This window comes from Rana temporaria, chromosome 9 (genome assembly GCF_905171775.1).
Source record: "Rana temporaria chromosome 9, aRanTem1.1, whole genome shotgun sequence".
Classification (NCBI taxonomy): Eukaryota; Metazoa; Chordata; class Amphibia; order Anura; family Ranidae; genus Rana; species Rana temporaria.
The window spans coordinates 130,911,192-130,930,351 of NC_053497.1; the positions used below are offsets into that span (position 1 = coordinate 130,911,192).

Sequence of the window (19,160 nt, forward strand, 5' to 3'; positions counted from 1 at the left end):
TCCCAGTGCGTCTGCGCCGTTGTCTACGGCGCACATGCGCCATAGACAACGGTGTATTCCTTTTGGCAAATATCTCCTAAACCGTGTAGGTTTAGGAGATATTGCAAACACCTACAGGTAAGCCTTAAAGCGGTGGCTCACCCTTAAATGCAAGTTTCAAGCAAGAAATACAGCATAGTAGCGTGAGCTACAGTATGCCTTTATTTTAAATGCGCCGCACTCGCCGTTTAATCCTGGAGGTAAGTTTCAGGCTCCCCGCGGGGAATGGGCGTTCCTAGTCAGAGGGGACAATGATTGACGGCCAGCTATTGTGCGTCACGCCTCCCGAGTAGGACTCGGCTCTTCACGGCGCCTGCGCACAGACATCGGAGCTGACTGCGCAGGCGCCGTGAAGAGCCACGTCCTATTTCGGCTATTTCCGTGAGGCGTGACGCGCCATAGCCGGCCGTCAATCATGTTCCCCTTTGACTAGGAACGCCTACTAGACTGAAACTTATCTCCGGGATATCACAGTGAGTACGGCGCAAAAAAATAAAACAAAGGCATACTGTAGCTCACGCTAGTATGCTAGATGGCATGTTAGAAAAAAAAATAAAAAATTCTTAGGGTGAACCCCTGCTTTAATCTAGGCTTACCTGCAGGTGTAACTTAAAAGAGAGGGTTTACAACAAGCTCTCATAAAAAAGTTCAAAGATAACTATATACTCGAGTATAAGCTGAAATTTTTAGCCCTTTCTTGGGCTGAAAATACCCCCCTCAGCTTATACTCGAGTCAGTGTACCTAAAATTGAGAGGCTGCGGGCGTCCATCGTTTAAAACTCGCGGTCTACTCCTGGTGCCTTCCATGATAGACGGAACTGTGTTCAGTGTTCTGCCAATCACCGACGCCTTTTCATCCTCGGACAAGAGTCCGTGATTGGCGGAACACTGAACACTGTGTCTGCTGGGAAACTGAGTCCGAGGATGAGAAAGTCCATGATAGGTACATCTTTGTTAAAATATAAATACTTCAGTGTGCTTTTGGTGTTGTGCCTTCACATACAGTATACTTTAACAGAAAAATTACCAGGTCTCTCATCTGATACATCTAGCATTAAACATTATTTTAGGGGCCGTTCACACTGGTACAGTGACTGGCGTTTTTTCGCAATGGAATAATGGCAGTTACCACTTGAGCACACAGAAAAAAAAATGTGTTTTCTATGTGTCCTGTTTTCACTTTAACGCAGCCTGAGGTGCAGTGCGGTGAGATGCAAAAAAAAAAAAAAAAAATCATACATGCTGCATAATATGACACTTCACTGGATGTCACTGCATAGCAAGCACAAATACCAGTGACAAACGGGGACATTGCTGGACGGAAGTGGTTAACCTGCGGAGTTTCAAGCCAGTTTATAAATGGCAGCTGGTATCAAGGGCCTTAAAACACATTTCTGGCTGACTGTTGGTTTTCTGATACAAGTGAAAGAGGCACAATTTCTTCCACTGACACTTCCAGGACACTATTGTCCGGGAATGATGGTGCCCGGGACATAAATATGAATTAAGGGACAATCCCGGGCATGTGGTCACCCTACTCTGCCTGTGGGAGTCACGCTTGTAACTGTCAGCCTTGCAATGCCTCATGGGACTTATAGTTTTGCAACAGCTGGAGGGCCACCAGTTTGAGACTCCTGTATAACCATTCCCTACGGCAGGCCATAGATGATGCAACTTTCTTCTCTGTAACCACAGGTTGCAGGAAAGAAAGGCACTCGATTCCCCCATCGACGCAGTCAGTGGAGCCATTGTGTTCTCCTGGCAGGGGGGCGGTGAGAGTCGTCCCTGCCGGGAGAACACAGTGATTATTGCTAGAGCAGCTAGCAATAATCGCATGTAAAAATTCAACATGCTGGTTGTACCCAAGTTGATCGATGGAACGGCTTTGGGTGCAATGAGCCTGCCCATAGATTTTTTTAATTTCGTCTAGTCCCTGCTGAACAGCAGCTGAAGGACAGGCTAGAAGTCAGGTTTTTCCTAATTCTCACTGGATCAAATTCACCAAATGGATCAGCTAGTAAGACTATAAACCAGCGAGTAAAGGCCTGTACACAAGATACCAAAATCGGAAGTAAAATTTAATCCGAACGAACAATCTGCCGATTTTCGGATCATTAGGTGCTTTCGATAGCCGATTTTGCTTTTTCGACAGACAAAAGCTGAATGCGCACACAATAACAACAACATTTTTGACGTACGTGAACTCAACGTATGATTTTCGTTTCAATAGTATGGTTTTCGTAAAAAAAAAAAAAAAAAAAAAAAAAAAAAAAAATCGCAGATCGCCGCCATTACTAGTAAAAATTATACAAATGCCGTAAATCTAATCCCTATTTTTTTAGACGCTGTAACTTTTGCGCAAACCAAGCAATATACGCTTTTTGCGATTTTCATCACCAAAAATATGTAGAATACATATCAGCCTAAACGGAGAAAAAAAAATGCTTTTTTTTTAAAAAAACATTTTGGGACACTATATGATCGTTTATATAAAACATTTTAAAATAGTTTTTTTTTTTTGGTGGCTATGGACTATTGCATGAACACTTGAGCATTAGAAGATTTATATATTTTTGGATATTTGTATTTTTCTTTGCACACAATTTGTTTGCACTAATATATATTGCACTTTAAAGAGGAACTGCAGTCTGTTCACATAATTTGTAATAAAAACATCTTTGCCATTCTGAAGCTTCCCTCCAACCACTTTACTTATTTGATATATACTTTGATTCTGTACTTGGCCAAATATGCTGCAGAAATCTCCCTCCACCAAGTCTGGCTGCTGCCATTTTAACCAGGGCTGTGGAGTCGGATTCGGAGTCGGAGTCGAGGAGTCGGAGTCGGGGGGAATTTTGGGTACCTGGAGTCGGAGTCGGCAAACAATGCACCGACTCCGACTCCTACTAAATTTAGATTGGAATAAAAAAAAAAAAAAAAGCAAGTTTAAATGTCCCAATTCACAAAAAGTTATAATTAATGACTTCTCTACTGTAAGAATAAAGACCAATGCATGCAGTGCCTCACGTAACCGCAAAACGAACACGTTAAGTGACCGTGAAGAAGCATGCTTTTCATGTGCTTCACTATATGGCACGCAACGCACAATTAGGAGCTGCAATACTTCTACTTTCCATAGTGTTGTGTCCTGCTTTTACAGGGAACGCAGCGTCCATGTGTAACCTAGCCTCTCACTGATAAGGGATTAAATAAATATGTTTTTTGCAGGACTAGAGAGTGAGACACTTGTATAAGTGAAGGGAATGGAGGGCCAATAGTTCAAGACTGAAGCTGTAAACCATTGGAAAAACTGCTGTCATTTAGGCTATAAAAACTTGTAAACTCCGATTGTTAGCTTAAACTTTAAACATGACTATGGGATTCTCCTAGGAAAATCATGTTTTAGAATAAATGCCCCTTCCTGGATCCTCCCACTGCCCTATGTTTTTTGTTTTTGTTCTAAAACAACCAAATAATGTGGTTTGTATTTTTGAACTGGTAAAGATCCTGTTCCTGATGTTTATGCCTGCTGCTACTATCCAGCCACTTGATTGATTAAAGCGGGAGTTCACCCATAAAACAATCTTTCCCCTTAGATGGATGCTCGTTTTGTCTAGGGGAATCGGCTAGTTGTTTTAAAATATGAGCCGTACTTACCGTTTTCGAGATTCATCTTCTCCGTCGCTTCCGGGTATGGGTCTTCGGGAGCGGGCGTTCCTTCTTGATTGACAGTCTTCCGAGAGGCTTCCGACGGTCGCATCCATCGCGTCACTAGTAGCCGAAAGAAGCCGAACGTCGGTGCGGCTCTATACAGCGCCTGCGCACCGACATTCGGCTTCTTTCGGAAAATCGTGACGCGATGGATGCGACCGTCGGAAGCCTCTCGGAAGCGGCGGAGAGGATGCATCTCGTAAACGGTAAGTACAGCTCATATTTTAAAACAACTAGCCGATTCCCCTAGAGTCCATGGGTGCTCAACCTGTGGCTCTCCAGCTGTTGCAAAACTACAATTCCCATAATGCCTCAGCCTTTGGGAGACATGCTTGTACCTGTCAGCGGCTTGCAATGCCTCATGGGAATTGTAGTTCCGCAACAGCTGGAGAGCCACAGGTTGAGCACCCATGCCCTAGACAAAACGAGCATCCATCTAAGGGTAAAAAGTGTTATGTACGGGTGAACCCCCGCTTTAATAAAAAAAAAAAAATAAAACGTTGTTTTCATTGTGTTTGTCTTTTGCTTAAACTGTGCAATACAGTAGACTGTTGGCTTCCCAGCCAGTAGTCCTGTGGTAGGTTGCGTTTCTTTCCCTCAAGGAATGTATAAAATACATTCGCATATTAATACAGAGGAGTCGGAGTCGGAGTCGGAGTACATAAAACTGAGGAGTCGGAGTCGGAGTCGGAACATTTATCTACCGACTCCACAGCCCTGATTTTAACTGTGGGCAGCTGAAGCAGCTGCCTGTTCACTTCCTGGATTTACAAAGAGACACACCTCCAGGTCTGCAGCCCTCTTATGACTCAACCCCTCCCCCCCCCTCTCCCTTCCTAGTAAATGCTCGAGGGTGAAAGTGCACTGTGCAATTTGTCATAAGCCTAGGCCAGGCATGTCTAAAGTCAGGGCCGTGGTCTAAATTTCGGATTAATATGTCCCCCTGGTGATTTGGATAGAATATATATATATATATATATATATATATATATATATATATATATATATATATATATATATATATATATATATATATATATATATATATATATATATATATACACACACACATATACGGGCAGAACTGAACCGATTGGCTGGAGACATCTGGGATCGACAACGGCACATGGAAGCATCAGTGAGCAGCCACATTTAGCTGTGCAAACCAGCCAATGTCGGTCTGGAGAGTGAAGGGCACTTGAATGGCTTGATAGATAGTTTTTTTCCCCAATTGGCCATTTATAAAATAATTGATATAGACAATACAAAAGTCACTGTCAGTAATCATAGAAATCTTGTGCAGAATTTAATTTTTGCCTGGAATTTTACTTTACCTAAAGATCAGGACGGTTAATCACCTAGCTGTGCTATTATGCCCCATTTACAAGAATGGCCCAAAAGATTTAGAAAAAAATAAAAATAAAAATCTTTTGGCAGGCAAGATAGCTGCTGTGTATTTTAACCACTTAACGCCTGCCCACTGTATATATACGTCCTCTTTTTAAAGATAACGGCAGAAGCTGCTGCCACAGCCGAGGTATCCATCTTTTCAGTGGGCGGGCCTGTAAACGATAACGGCGGTCTCCGCGGATTCGCCGCGAGATCGCCGTTAACGGTGGCGGGAGAGGGCCCCCCCTCCCGCCGCTCTCCCACGCCCTCCGCCGCTTACCGGAGCCGTCGGTAGCGGCGGAGGAGATCGGGTGCTGCTGCCTGATGTGTGAGGACGAGACTGAGGGCAAGATGGCCCCCACCCGTCCTCATAGCTCTGCTGGGCGGAAGTGACGTCAAAACGTCAGTCCCGCCCAGCCTCTTAAAGAGACAATTTTTTTGTTGTAATTTTTTTAAATGACAAAATTTCCATTTTTTTTTTTTTTGCATTCAAGTCTAAATATGAGATCTGAGGTCTTTTTGACCCCAAATCTCATATTTAAGAGGACCTGTCATGCTTTTTTCTTTTACAACGGATGTTTACATTCCTTGTAATAGGAATAAAAGTGATACCATTTTTTTTTTATTTCAGTGTAAAAAAATAATAAAAATCAATAAAAATAAATAAGAAAACAAAAAAACTTTTTTTAAAGCACCCCGTCCCGATGAGCTCGCGCGGAGAAGCATACGCGAGTAGCGCCCGCATATGAAAACGGTGTTCAAACCACACAAGTGAGGAATCGCCGCGATCGTTAGAGCGAGAGCAATAATTCTAGCCCTAGACCTACTCTGTAGCTCAAAAAATGCAACCTATAGAATTTTTTAAACGTCGCCTATCGAGATTTTTAAGGGTAAAAGTTTGACGCCATGCCACGAGCGGGCGCAGTTTTAAAGCGTGACATGTTGGGTATCATTTTACTCGTCGTAACATTATCTTTCACAATATATAAAAAAAATTGGGCCAAATTTATTGTCTTATTTTTTAATTCAAAAAAGTGATTTTTTTTCAAAAAAAAAGTGCGCTTGTAAGACCGTTGCGCAAATACGGTGTTACAAAATGTATTGCGATGACCGACATTTTATTCTCTAGGGTGTTAGAAAAAAAATATATATAATGTTTGGGGGTTTTAAGCAATTTTCTAGCAAAAAAAAACTGTTTTAGTCTTGTAAACGCCGAATCTGAAAAACAGGCTCGGGGCTTAAGTGGTTAAATATTTAAACTGAGGTTTCAGCTGCATGCCACAAAACTGGGTAATTTTGCCTTTTAACAACACCCTAGGGCAAAAACAAGGAAGAGGTCTATATGCATGGCAATGACAGATGGCCTAAATCGGATAACAGCAAAGGTGAGGTCACCCGCAGACATAAGAGAGCATATGGTTTCTTTGGATTAGAGATTTTTTATATTAAGTACCAACTTCAGTACTGCAAAAAGAAACAAAAAAAAAGGGTTTTCAAAAAAATACTCTGTTTATTCAAAACAGGAAGAGAGACATAAGAAGAGATGGCTCATAGAATAGAGACTGCAGAAACATTCCAGGCGTATAGATCTGTACTTTGACAATAGAGATAAATGAAATGTTGCTTGTACAACTAGGACGTTTGATAAATGATTTTCATTTTTTTTTTACAAGAAATGTGTAAAAAGTGTGGTGTGCATTTGTATTCAGCCCCCCCTGAGTCTATTCTTTGTAGAACCCCCTTTCTCTGCAATTACAGCTGCAAGTTTTTTTGGGGGATGTCTCTACCAGCTTTGCACATCTAGAGAGTGATATTTTTGTCCATTCTTCTTTGCAAAATATCTCAAGCTCTGTCAGATTGGATGGAGAGCGTCTGAGAACAGCAATTTTCAAGTCTTGCCACAGATTCTCAATTGGATTTAGGTCTGAACTTTGACTGGGCAATTCTAACACATGAATATGCTTTGATCGCCCCAGTCTCAAGTCTTTTGCAGACTCTAACGGGTTTTCTTGCCCTGTATTTGGCCCCATTCATCTTCCCATCAACTCTGCTGAAGAAAAGCATCCCCACAACACGATTCTGCTACCACCATGTTTCACGGTGGGGATGGGTGTGTTCAGGGTGATGTGCAGTGTTAGTTTTCTGCCACATGCAGCGTTTTGCCTTTAGAGCAAAAAGTTTAATTTCATCTGAGAAGAGCACCTTCTTCCACGTGTTTGCCGTTTCCCCCACATGGCTTCTCACAAACTGCAAACAGGACTTCTTATGGCTTTCTTCTTGCCACTCTTCCATAAAGGCCAGGTTTGTGGAGAGCACGACTAATAGTTGTCCTGTGGACAGATTCTGTGCAGTTCTGTGAGGAGCTGAGCTGTGGATCTCTGCATCTCCTTCAGAGTTACCTATTTAATAATTAGGTGACTTTTGAAGGCAATTGGTTCCACTGGATTTTAGTTAGGGGTATCAGAGTAAAGGGGGGCTGAATACAAATGCACGCCACACTAATCAGATATTTATTTGTAATAACATTTTGAAAACTACTGTATATATAACACTATATATATATATACACACACATAACACTATATGTATATACTGCATATAACACTCACTTTTTCACCCTGAAAATCGGTTTCAAATAGTGTGTGTGTGTGTGTGTTTTACGCCGATACTGCAATTTGGGCTGCCTCAGAGGCGGACTACCGCCGTCAGATTACATACAGCGAGAACCTTCTGTACTCAGCAGCCTCTGAAATAGGAAGTCCCATCTCCTGGGCCAGCATTGGACCAGTGTTCTGTCTATCATAGAAGCCGTTCCAGGAGGCGGGACTGTATTAAAGACGCCGACGAGTAAACAGGAGATTCTCGCTATATGCAATCTTACGGCGCTCATCCCGCCCCTCTCCCTGAGATGGGCATTGATCAGGCTGCAGATGGGCATTAATCAAGCTGCATTGGTGGGAAATTGTGAGGCTATGGATGGGCATTGATCAAGCTGTATTAATGGGCAATTGTGAAGCTGCAGATGGGCATTGATCAGGCTGCATTGATTGGCACTGACCCTTACTTCAAAGTTCTTTTTTTTTTTTTTCCTGAAACCTCCCTCTTAAAATTAAGGTGCGTGTTATATGCCGATAAATACGGTATTTATCATTTTCCTTCCACTTTACAATTAGGTGCCACTTTGTGTTGGTCTATCAAATAAAATACATTTACATTTTTGGTTGCAACATTTCAAGGGGTATGAATACTTTTTCAAGGCACCCAAAAACAATCATTTTAGAGGGAAGTATGGCCAAACATTTTTTAGCCATACTTCTCTTTTGGGTCATGGGAGTGCACTTGACAATAGCATTGGGATCCACCCAAATGCCAGATTGGCAGCTGGCTCTGCCTCTCAGCACAATGCTGAGAGCCTAAGCCCAGTGCTCCAGTAAGTGCTGGAGGGACAGAACAGAATACAGTGACTGACGGTCACTGCTCTCATCTCTGGGAACAACGAGAACTGAGCAATAGCATAATAGCTTAGTTCTCAAGTTTAGAGCTGGCAAGGTACAGCTGCAGCATGAAGGCATGTACGAGGGAGTACAAAATTATATACATACATACACACACACACACAGAAACTTTTTGAAGACCCCTCATATGTATGTTTTTTTTGCATTCCTACACTTTCATTTGGCAAACTGTAGCTCACTCACTGCATTGTATTTGTGTAGACGCACCCTAGGACAGAACCTTCCCTTCTCCTCTGTTCCATAATATAAAGGGGCAGTCCTAAGAGAGTACGAAACAATGTAATGTATAACAATGCAGCACAAGCTGAAAAGCACAGAAGGTGTCAGCTCACGGATTTTCGGGCCAAATAAGAGAAGTTCATTGTTAGGCACCTTTCACACGAGAGGTCCGATCGGGTCTGGCTGTCTGTTTTTCAGCCAGACCCAATTGGACCTTCCATTCTCCTCTATGGGCAGTAGAACGTAAGAGGACTGGTTTCTACGTTTATATCCAGCTACCTCCAGGTACGATCCAATCTGGCAAAAGAAAACACAGAAGGGGTCCATTCCCCTCCGTCTGATCGGAACGTAGTTGGGTGTAAACGGACAGCCAGTCCATTTAAATCCGGCTGCCCATGGAGCAGAGTGAGCAGTGTCCATTTAGTACAAGTGGAGCCGGCACAGACCTGTCATCCGGCTGCTCAGCAGGATCAGCGGATAGATCCCCTGCTGAAAAAAAAAAAAAACGTTTACATTAACTTTAAAGAGAGGAATGTTGGTTGAATTTGTAATTTTCATCAGACTGCAACAGCTTGGCGTCCTCACACCGAGAGCAGGGCATCCTGCCAACGTCAGGACCCTAGATCGGTGAAATGTGGAAGAATCGGGCAAGAACTTTTTTTTGTTCCACTAGACAAAAACTATAATTAAACCCTTGCAGTGCAAACACAGCCCCACTGCAAGGGATACTTTCTTCATATGCCTGGAGTTGGACTTTACTGGTAGTATAGCCAATAGGAAAATAAATTTCACTTCATTGGACAGTAATGCGTCCAATCAAGGAAGGATGTTAGTGTCTCATACACATAACGATTTTCCTTTCCATCTAAAGAGAACCTGATAGTTCCAAATGATCTTCAACAGAGAAGTCTTATTGTGTTTCAAATGGGTGACTCTTTATCTCTGTATGAGCTAGTTAAAAAAAAGCTATTAAGTTTACTAGACCCAAATCGGCCAACAGGTAAAGCAAGCTTAGAGCAGAGTGATTATTCATTTCACACCTCACAATAATCATTTAGCACAGCCATGCAGTAGCTTTGTCAGCAGCTATTTGTGGCATAAAGTCTATGCCAAGATGGTTTCTGGCTTCCATGAGCATTGTAGGCATTTTACTCCGCAGAGTGATACGTGGATTACTAAGGTACAATCAGAAAGAAGAGCCTGCATGTGTAATGAACAAATATGGCTGCCTCTGTGTTCATGATATAATTAGATACTACTCTATTTGCCGGCGTATAAGGCGACCCCCTAATTTTCCAGCTAAAATGTTGGTTTGGGGATATACTCGCCATATAAGACGACCCCCTTCCGACTAGTCTGTCTAGTACCCCGTTTCCCCAAAAATTAGACCTACCCTGAAAATAAGACCTAGCTTTATTTTCCAGGAGGGCTGCAATATAAGCCCTACCCCGAAAATAAGCCCTAGTTAAAAATGCTTGTAAAATCCTATAATCCACAAAATTACAGTAGTTTATAATGTACAATGTGTGTGTTTCTGTAATACAATTGCGGGGAAGAGAGCTCCGGCGGGTAACAGAAGTGCAGAGCGGCGCTATAATAAATGTATTTGGCACAATTATATTACAGAAACACACACATTGTACATTATATACTACTTTAATAGAGTGGATTATAGGATTGTACAAGCATTTTAACTCAGTTCACACTGGGGATTCCTGACAGGCAGGGAGAGAGAGGGGGGAGAGAAAAGACAGCACATTACATGGTAAGACCTACCCTGAAAATAAGCCCTACTGTGTCTTTTGTTGGCATAATTAATATAAGACCTAGGCTTATTTTCGGGGAAACACGGTAGCTTGGGCAACATACTAAAACAGCAATACGTCTGTTCAACTTAATCACCAGCTTTGTAAAGCAATGCTCTGGTGATAAATACCTCATGTGCCCTGGCAAAATTCACTGTAGGGGGAGAACCAATGTGTGCAGAGCCAAACGGAGGGTCAGGTGTTTCAAACCAAAGCTTCAGTGGTGGATGGCGAGATGTCCGTAGAAGGAAGAGGAGCCGAGATGTAACCGCATTCGGTAACATACTATATACAGTATACCACGCTGAGCCAATCACGGCGAGCAATGTATTCTGTTAACCACTTCCGGACCGCCGCAAGACGATATATGCCAGCTGTTTGAAGAGGGATATCTCTGTTATGGCAGCAGCTAGCTGCCATAAACCCGATATCCTCCTCTTCAAGCGGCGGTCCGGTTTCCGATAATGGTCTCTGCGGTGGATTTGCCACAAGATCACTTATTGGTGGAGGGAGAGGTGCCCCCCACCCGCCACTCTCCCTTGCCCTGCGCCACTTAAGGAGCCGTCGGGAGCAGCGGAGGCGATCGGGTCCTCTGGCAGGCTGGGTATTAAGACGAGTGAGGGGAAGATGGCCCTCACCCATCTCCATAGCAGAGCAGAAGCGGCGTCAAAAAGTCACTTCCGCCCATAGCTCTTAAAGGCCCATTTTTATTTTATTTTTTCAAATGCCAAAATATTTATTTTATTTTTTATTGCATTTTAGTGTAAATATGAGATCTGAAGTCTTTTTGACCCCAGATCTCATATTTAAGTGGACTTGTCATGCTGTTTTTCTATTACACGAGACGTTTACAGTTTTTTTTTTTTGTTTTTTTTTAAGAACGGTGTCAAAAATAAAAAGTTAAATAAATAGAAAAAAATTTAAAAACGCGCCCCGTCCCACCAGGCTTGTGTAAAAAAGCCAACGCATACGTAAGCAGCGCTCGCTTATGAAAACTGTGTTCAAACCACACGTTATGTATCAACACCTTTGGTACAGTGAGAGCAATAATTCTAGCCCTGGACCTCCTCTGTAACTCAAAACATGCACCCTGGAGAATTTTTTTAAACGTTGCCTATGGAGATTTTTAAGGGTAAAAGTTTGTCGCCATTCCACGAGCTGGCTCAATTTGGAAGCGTGACATGTTGGGTATTAATTTACTCTGCGTAACATTATCTTTCACAAAGCATGCAACGAAGAGTGCAGGGGTGAGGAGCATGCAACGCAGAGTGCAGGGGTGAGGAGTAAGCAAGACAGCATTCAGAGAATCGATAGTAACACAGAGTGCAGGTGTCAGTGGTAAGTAAAGCAGTTTAGAGGTCAGTAGTATGTAATGCACAGTACAGGTGTCAGGAATAAGTAATAGAGAGTGCACAGGTCAGTTATATGTAATGCACAGTTCAGAGGTCAGTAATAAGTAAGGCAGAGTTTATTACTATAACATAGGGTTGCACCGATACAGATAATGGTATAGGATACTAACTCATGCTAATGCTTCGATACCCGAAACCAAAATTTGCGGTGCATTTGGAGCTCATAAAAAAATTAATGGGCTCAAAGTGCATGTGATTTGAACAGGAATTCGGTGCGATTCCTGTTAGATTCACATGCCGTTTTTCCCACTGCAAGTGATTTGGACAAGAATCGCACCACATTCCTGTTCAAATTGCATATGATTCTTTGCAGTGCAGTTTGAGCCCATTAATTTTGTATGGGCTCCAATCGCACCACAAAAGGTATCGGTGAGCACAAGTATTGGTACACGTACTCGCTCATAATAATAATAATAATAAAAAAATGTATTGGTGCAGCCCTAGTGTAATGCAAGGGTGGGTATGGAGCACAGAGCTGTTGGTGTGGCCCTTGGGGGCACAGTGGCCCCTGCACACCCTGCTGCCCCCAAGTCACTGAGAGCCACCAGCCAGGGAGACGTGACAACGGGACAGAAAACCACAAGGCAAGGGTTATGGGAAGTTATCCAGGGACTCAGTAGGCTGGGCAATCAGATTTTGAATTGCTAAATGGCTCAGGTCAGGAGCTACGGACATGGTGATGTCACGATTGGCTAGTCACATGATTGGAATCAACCGGTTGCTTACCCATGACTTAAAGTGGGTTTATACAACAACCAGAGATCCTGGATCCAGACAGAGGTACAGTCTACGGCTGATGTAATATTTGGAAAGATGCAAACCCTAGACAGGACTGCAGAGCTACACTCTAATGACACGCACCCTAACTATCTGTTTTCCTAATTACTGCTCAATTATTCATCTGAAAGCAGCAATTACCAGGTAAAAAAAAATGTCCTAACATATGAGCAACTAAATACGGTCAATGATGCTGATTTGCATTAAAATGTATACATAAACAGAACTGCCTGCATGAGGATGCATGGAACACCTGTGCATCCGTGTTCCGGTTAGCATGGTCCTGCACGGGGACTGAATGGCAAGGAACAAACATTCAATATTAATAATTATGCTACGAAAATTAGTGTGTGCTATAAAATTGCCTCCAGCATTCCTCCTGTTTCTTCTTGCTGCCATTCATAAAATTCACTAAAACCACCAATTTACAGGTTTCAAAAAAACAGTTAGGCTCCATTTCCACTAGTTTGACTTTGGACACAAAGTCACATAACAAGTCCCAGCCCATTGATTTCAATGGCACCCATTCCCATCTATGCGACTTAAAGTTGCAGCGACTTTGAAAAGGTCCCTGCACTACTTTGATTCGACTTTTGATCCAGAGACTGTAAAGTTAGATTAAAGCTGCACTCAAAGTCGCACTCTAAATCATGCGACTTTGGGATCGCAATAATGGACACGTAGTAGGGATCGATCTATTATCAGCGGCCGATATTCACTTATTTAGAAGTATCGGTAAAAAAAATGAGTTTTATCTGGGTGATGCATGCATCACCCCGGGACTGTTATTTAGAGAGGACGGACGGCTTTATTGTAATAACAACCAATGCGGCTCTGCAGCCGCTCGGCTGTTATTACAAGCACCGGGGGGGGGGGGGGGGTCCCTCCCCCACCCACCCTTTCCGCCACTGGCCCAGGCTCTCCCTTCCCACCGGGAAGCCCCGAGCAACTAGCCAGCATGTCCGCCGGCTGGCCGAAGACCCGAACAAAGCCAATGCTTCGTTTGGATCTAGTAATCCAGAAGCGATGTCATGACATCACTTCCCAGATTACTGGCATCTTAAAAGACACCGGATTTAAAAATAAAGTATTCAAAAATGCAGATCTTGACGTTTTGAATGCTTTGATGTGCAAAGGAGGGATTTGGGGGTCTTATAAAACCCTGATCTCTCCATAAAGAGTCACCACCAAGGATGAGCTCTGGCGTGTTCGCATAGAACACGTGCAGTGCCTGCCAGGAAGTGTCCACGGCGCTGCGCTAATAACAGCCAGGGAGACATTTTAACGATCTCTGCAGCCGAGCATCGGGACAATGTTTACCTGGCTGTGATTAGCGAAGCGCCGTGCACACTTCCTGGCGGGCTCTGCACGTGTTCTATGCGAACACGCCAGAGCTCATCCTTAGTCACCACCTATTACTGTCACAAGGGATGCTTACATTCCTTGTGGCAGCAATAGTGATTTAACCACTTCCCTACCAGGCCTATTCTGGCCCTTCACTAATTCATGTAAAAAAAATCATATTTTTTTATAATGTGAAAGATGATGTTACGCCGAGTAAATAGATACCCAACGTGTCACGCTTTAAAATTGCACACACTCATGGAATGATGTCAAACTTCGTTACTTAAAAAATCTCCATAGGCGACGCTTAAATTTTTTTTTTTTTACAGGTTACCATTTAGAGATACAGAGGAGGTCTAGAACTAGAATTGTTACTCGAGCTCTAACGCACGTGGCGATACCTCACATGTGAGGTTTGAGTGGCGTTTACACCTTCATAGAGATGACTGGAAATCTCTATCGTCATCATCCGGTGCCGGTCCGATGGCATGGGAGAGCCCGGAGAAGCCCCAGATGGTAGCAGGAGGGGGGGGGGGGGGGGTGTACCCTCCCGTTGCCTATAAGAACGATCAAGTGGCGAAACTGCCGCTACGATAATTCTTATCGCACACAGAATCGCCGGCTGCAAAGAATGATATCTGAATGATGACTGTAGCTGCAGGCATCATTCAGATATCCCCCCCCCCGTTTTTTCCAGGACATCATATATTTTTTAAAAATTTACAAAATATCGGCCGAGAGGTGGCCGAAATATCGGTATTGTAATGGCACCAAAAAAAACAATATTGGTTGATCCCTAAAATGTAGCCTTATGGCCCGTACACACGATCCAAATATCGGACGAAAACGATCGTCCGAGGAAGAATTGTACGATTTTCGGATCGTGTGCACTACTACTGAGAGCCGATCACGACAGTTCATTTGATATTATTCGATCGGACAAGCACGAAAAAATTTCCTCGTACGATGTCAGATCGTACGATTTTCGTTTAGTCAGTATAGTTGTCGTCCGAAAATACAACACAAATACATTACAACACATGACATCACTTCCGATAATTTTTTTCTGTCGAACGAGAATTTGTGACTTTAACAACCTTTTTCATTTTCTTGCAACTATTAAGCGAAAAAAGTCGTACGATCCGTCGTACGATATTCGGATCGTGTGTACGGGCCATTACAGTCCTTGAATTGCTCTCACATTTCCTCGTGTCCTCAAATAAACTGTCAAACCATCGAACGTCTGGTGTCATAACTGATCACATGTGCAGCACCATGGCAGTTGCAGAAAGCATAGTAGGGTTTAATTCCTCTTTTAGCCCCGGTTCACACATATGTGATGCGTGAACCAGAGCGATACCAGCATCGCATCTCCCTCTCAGGCAGTTCAAACTGACACCTACGAACCGCTGTGTGTGCGTCATACAAAGTTATTAACACCCCCAGATCGGATCGCAGTGCGAACTGTGAATTCGGACAGGAATCGGATTGAATGGGTGATCCGATTCCAGTGCGGGGGGAGGTTCCTGCACTATGTTTGCGCAAATCCAATGCGAGTTCAGCCATACAACCGTTCAGCTGAATGCGATCTCTGGCATCGCATATGTGTGAACCCAGGCTAAGGCTGTCAGCCTCTACAATGCCTAAAAAAAAAAAAAGAGCAACGGAGCATGTGCAGAACATGGTGAGACCATGTCTTACTGGATTGTAGACACTTATTTATTAATGTATTATAGATCTATACCTGCAGAAGGGGCATGCCTGGCATCATATAGCAGGACTTAATTTTCTGATCAAAGTTCCACTTTAAGGTGGTCACCCCTCACATTACAAATGTCCTGTTATCATCACCTGAGGACACACATATAGGAAATCGCCTCACTCCCTACAGAAGTATGTGACTACAGAGTGACCCAGCTGTGCCATACTCTCTGTATACAACACCTCTGGGCTCTGTGTGTAACAGTGTGTGGAGAGAAACTCAATACTACTACAAAAAGGTATATTACTGTGCAGGGAGAGCTGTGTGAGGCAACACCACAACACAGGGTACAATACACACAACACAGGGTACAATGCACACCACAACACAGGGTACAATACACACCACAACGTACAATACACACAACAACACAGGGTACAATACACACAACACAGGGTACAATACACACACACACAACACAGGGTACAATACACACACAACACAGGGTACAATACACACACAACACAGGGTACAATACACACAACACAGGGTACAATACACACAACAACACAGTGTACAATACACACAACACAGGGTACAATACACACAACACAGGGTACAATACACACAACAACACAGTGTACAATACACACACACACAACACAGGGTACAATACACACACACACAACACAGGGTACAATACACACAACAACACAGTGTACAATGCACACAACAACACAGTGTACAATGCACACAACAACACAGGGTACAATGCACACACAACACAGGGTACAATGCACACACAACACAGGGTACAATACACAACACAGGGTACAATGCACACAACACAGTGTACAATACACACAACACTTATCCCTGTATGGAGGAACAAGGCACAGGACATAGCTAAGTACAACACACACACGGCAGTGTGATAGGAGGATAACAGTCCGGTGAGTACACAGAGGGGACACTTACCTGCTGTCGCCATATCCCCGGCCTTGTGTATATCTACACCTGACAGACCGTCACGTGACTCTGGGCTCTGCAAATGGGACAGCAGGTCCACCCAATCAGAGCCCAGTACCTAGAAGAGAGCACTTCCTGTTCCTCTGTCACCACGTGACACGCACCGTACAGAGAGCACTGCAGGCTGGAGTGGTCGTATAATGTGGAGGGTCTATGATATGTACACAGGGGCTGTGCAGGAGGGGGAGGGGAGGTCACACAAGGAAGAGAGCTGTGTGCAGGTTTCTATTGATGGCACGTTATCTAGGAGAACGTATGTAGGACGTTCAGGCAACGGGGAGACTCATTAAAACTGCTGCAGCTGTACGTAGTTATCAATCAGCTTCTAAAACTTCAGCTTGATTAACCATTTAAGGAAAGGATTTGCACCAGGAGATTTTTTGCGATGCGCCACTTTAACCACTTAAGCCCCGGACCTTTAGGCAGCTAAATGCCCAGGCCAGGTTTTGCGATTGGGCACTGCGTCGCTTTAACTGACAATTGCGCGGTCGTGCGACGTGGCTCCCAAACAAAATTGGCGTCCTTTTTTCCCCACAAATAGAGCTTTCTTTTGGTGGTATTTGATCACCTCTGCGGTTTTAATTTTTTGCGCTATAAACAAAAATAGAGCGACAATTTTGAAAAAAATTCAATATTTTTTACTTTTTGCTATAATAAATATCCCCCAAAAACATATATAATTTTTTTCCCTCAGTTTAGGCCGATACGTATTCTTCTACCTGTTTTTTGTAAAAAAAATCGCAATAAGCGTTTATCGATTGGTTTGCTCTAAATTTATAGCGTTTACAAAATAGGGGATAGTTTTATTGCATTTTTATTATTTATTTATTTTTTACTACTAATGGCGGCGATCAGTGATTTTTTTCGTGACTGCGACATTATGGCGGACACTTCGGACAATTTTGACACATTTTTGGGACCATTGTCATTTTCACAGCAATAAATGCATTTAAATTGCATTGTTTATTGTGAAAATGACAGTTGCAGTTTGGGAGTTAACCACAGGGGGCACTGTTGGGGTTATGCTTCACCTAGTGTGTGTTTACAACTGTAGGGGGGCGTGGCTGTAGGTCTGACGTCATCGATCGAGTCTCCCTATAAAAGGGATCACACGATCGATGCAGCCGCCACAGTGAAGCACGGGGAAGCCGTGTTTACATACGGCTCTCCCCGTTCTTCAGCTCCGGGGAGCGATCGCGAGGGGGCGGCTAGCCGCGCCCTCGTCCCGGATCGCTCCCTGAGGCTTACCGACCGCCGCATGTACCGGGGGGGGTCCCGATCGGACCCCCGACCCGCGGAAAGGCAGCGACGTGCGGGCACATCGTTCTGCCTGTCCGTGCCATTTTGCCGACATATATGTACATGCGGCGGTTAACTGACAATTGCGCGGTCGTGCGATTCTGTAGCCAAACAAAATTTATATCCTTTTCCCCCCACAAATAGACCTTTCCTTTTTTGGGTGGTATTTGATCATCTCTGCGGTTTTTATTTTTTGCATTATAAACAAAAGAAGAGCAACAATTTTGAAGAAAAAATAAACTATTTTTAAAGGGGTTGTAAAGCTTTGTGTTTTTCACCTTAATGCATCCTATGCACACCATGCACTCTCGCAATAAGCGTAAATTGATTGGTTTGCGCAAAAGTTATAGCGTCTACAAAATAGGGGATATATTTATGGCATTTTTATTATTATTTATTTACTAATAATGGCAGTGATTAGCGATTTTTTTTTGTGTGGGATTGCGGTGGACAGATGGGACACTTTTTGGGACCAGGGGCATTTATACAGCAAATCGGTGCTATACAAATGCATGGATTAGTGTGTAAATGTCAGGTAAGGGGTTAACACTAGTGGTGATCGAGGGGTTAAATTTGTGCCCTAGGGCGGTGTTTCTAACTGGGGGGGGGGCTGACTGGGAGTACAGAGAGATCGCTGTTCCTGATCACTAGGAACAGATGATCTCTCTCTGCTCCCCTGACAGAACGATGATCTGTCTGTTTACATTGACAGACCCCTGTCCTGGCTCTCTGTGGAGCGATCGTGGGCCACGGAACCCTGTGTTTTTATGGCTGGACAATACACTTGGGCGCTGCGGGAAAAGCATTGAGAGTGAATAGTGTCCCATCATTGATGTCAGTGAGAAGAATAGTGCCCCATCATTGGTGTTAGTGGCAGGAATAGTGCCCCATCATTGGTGTTAGTGGCAGGAATAGTGCC

General features: G+C 43.6%; 1 protein-coding gene across 2 annotated transcripts in view; it reads right to left on the reverse strand.

The window, feature by feature from the left end:
• PNPLA7 (patatin like phospholipase domain containing 7) overlaps positions 1–17,068 on the reverse strand; it is a 413,102-nt gene extending 396,034 nt beyond the window's left edge. For both annotated transcript variants that reach the window (XM_040324512.1, XM_040324513.1), the window contains exon 1: positions 16,892–17,068. In XM_040324512.1, coding sequence (XP_040180446.1) covers positions 16,892–16,904 — 13 coding nt within the window. In that variant the 5' untranslated portion in view covers positions 16,905–17,068. The remainder of the gene's footprint in view (positions 1–16,891) is intronic.
• Between the last annotated feature and the right edge of the window lie 2,092 nt (positions 17,069–19,160).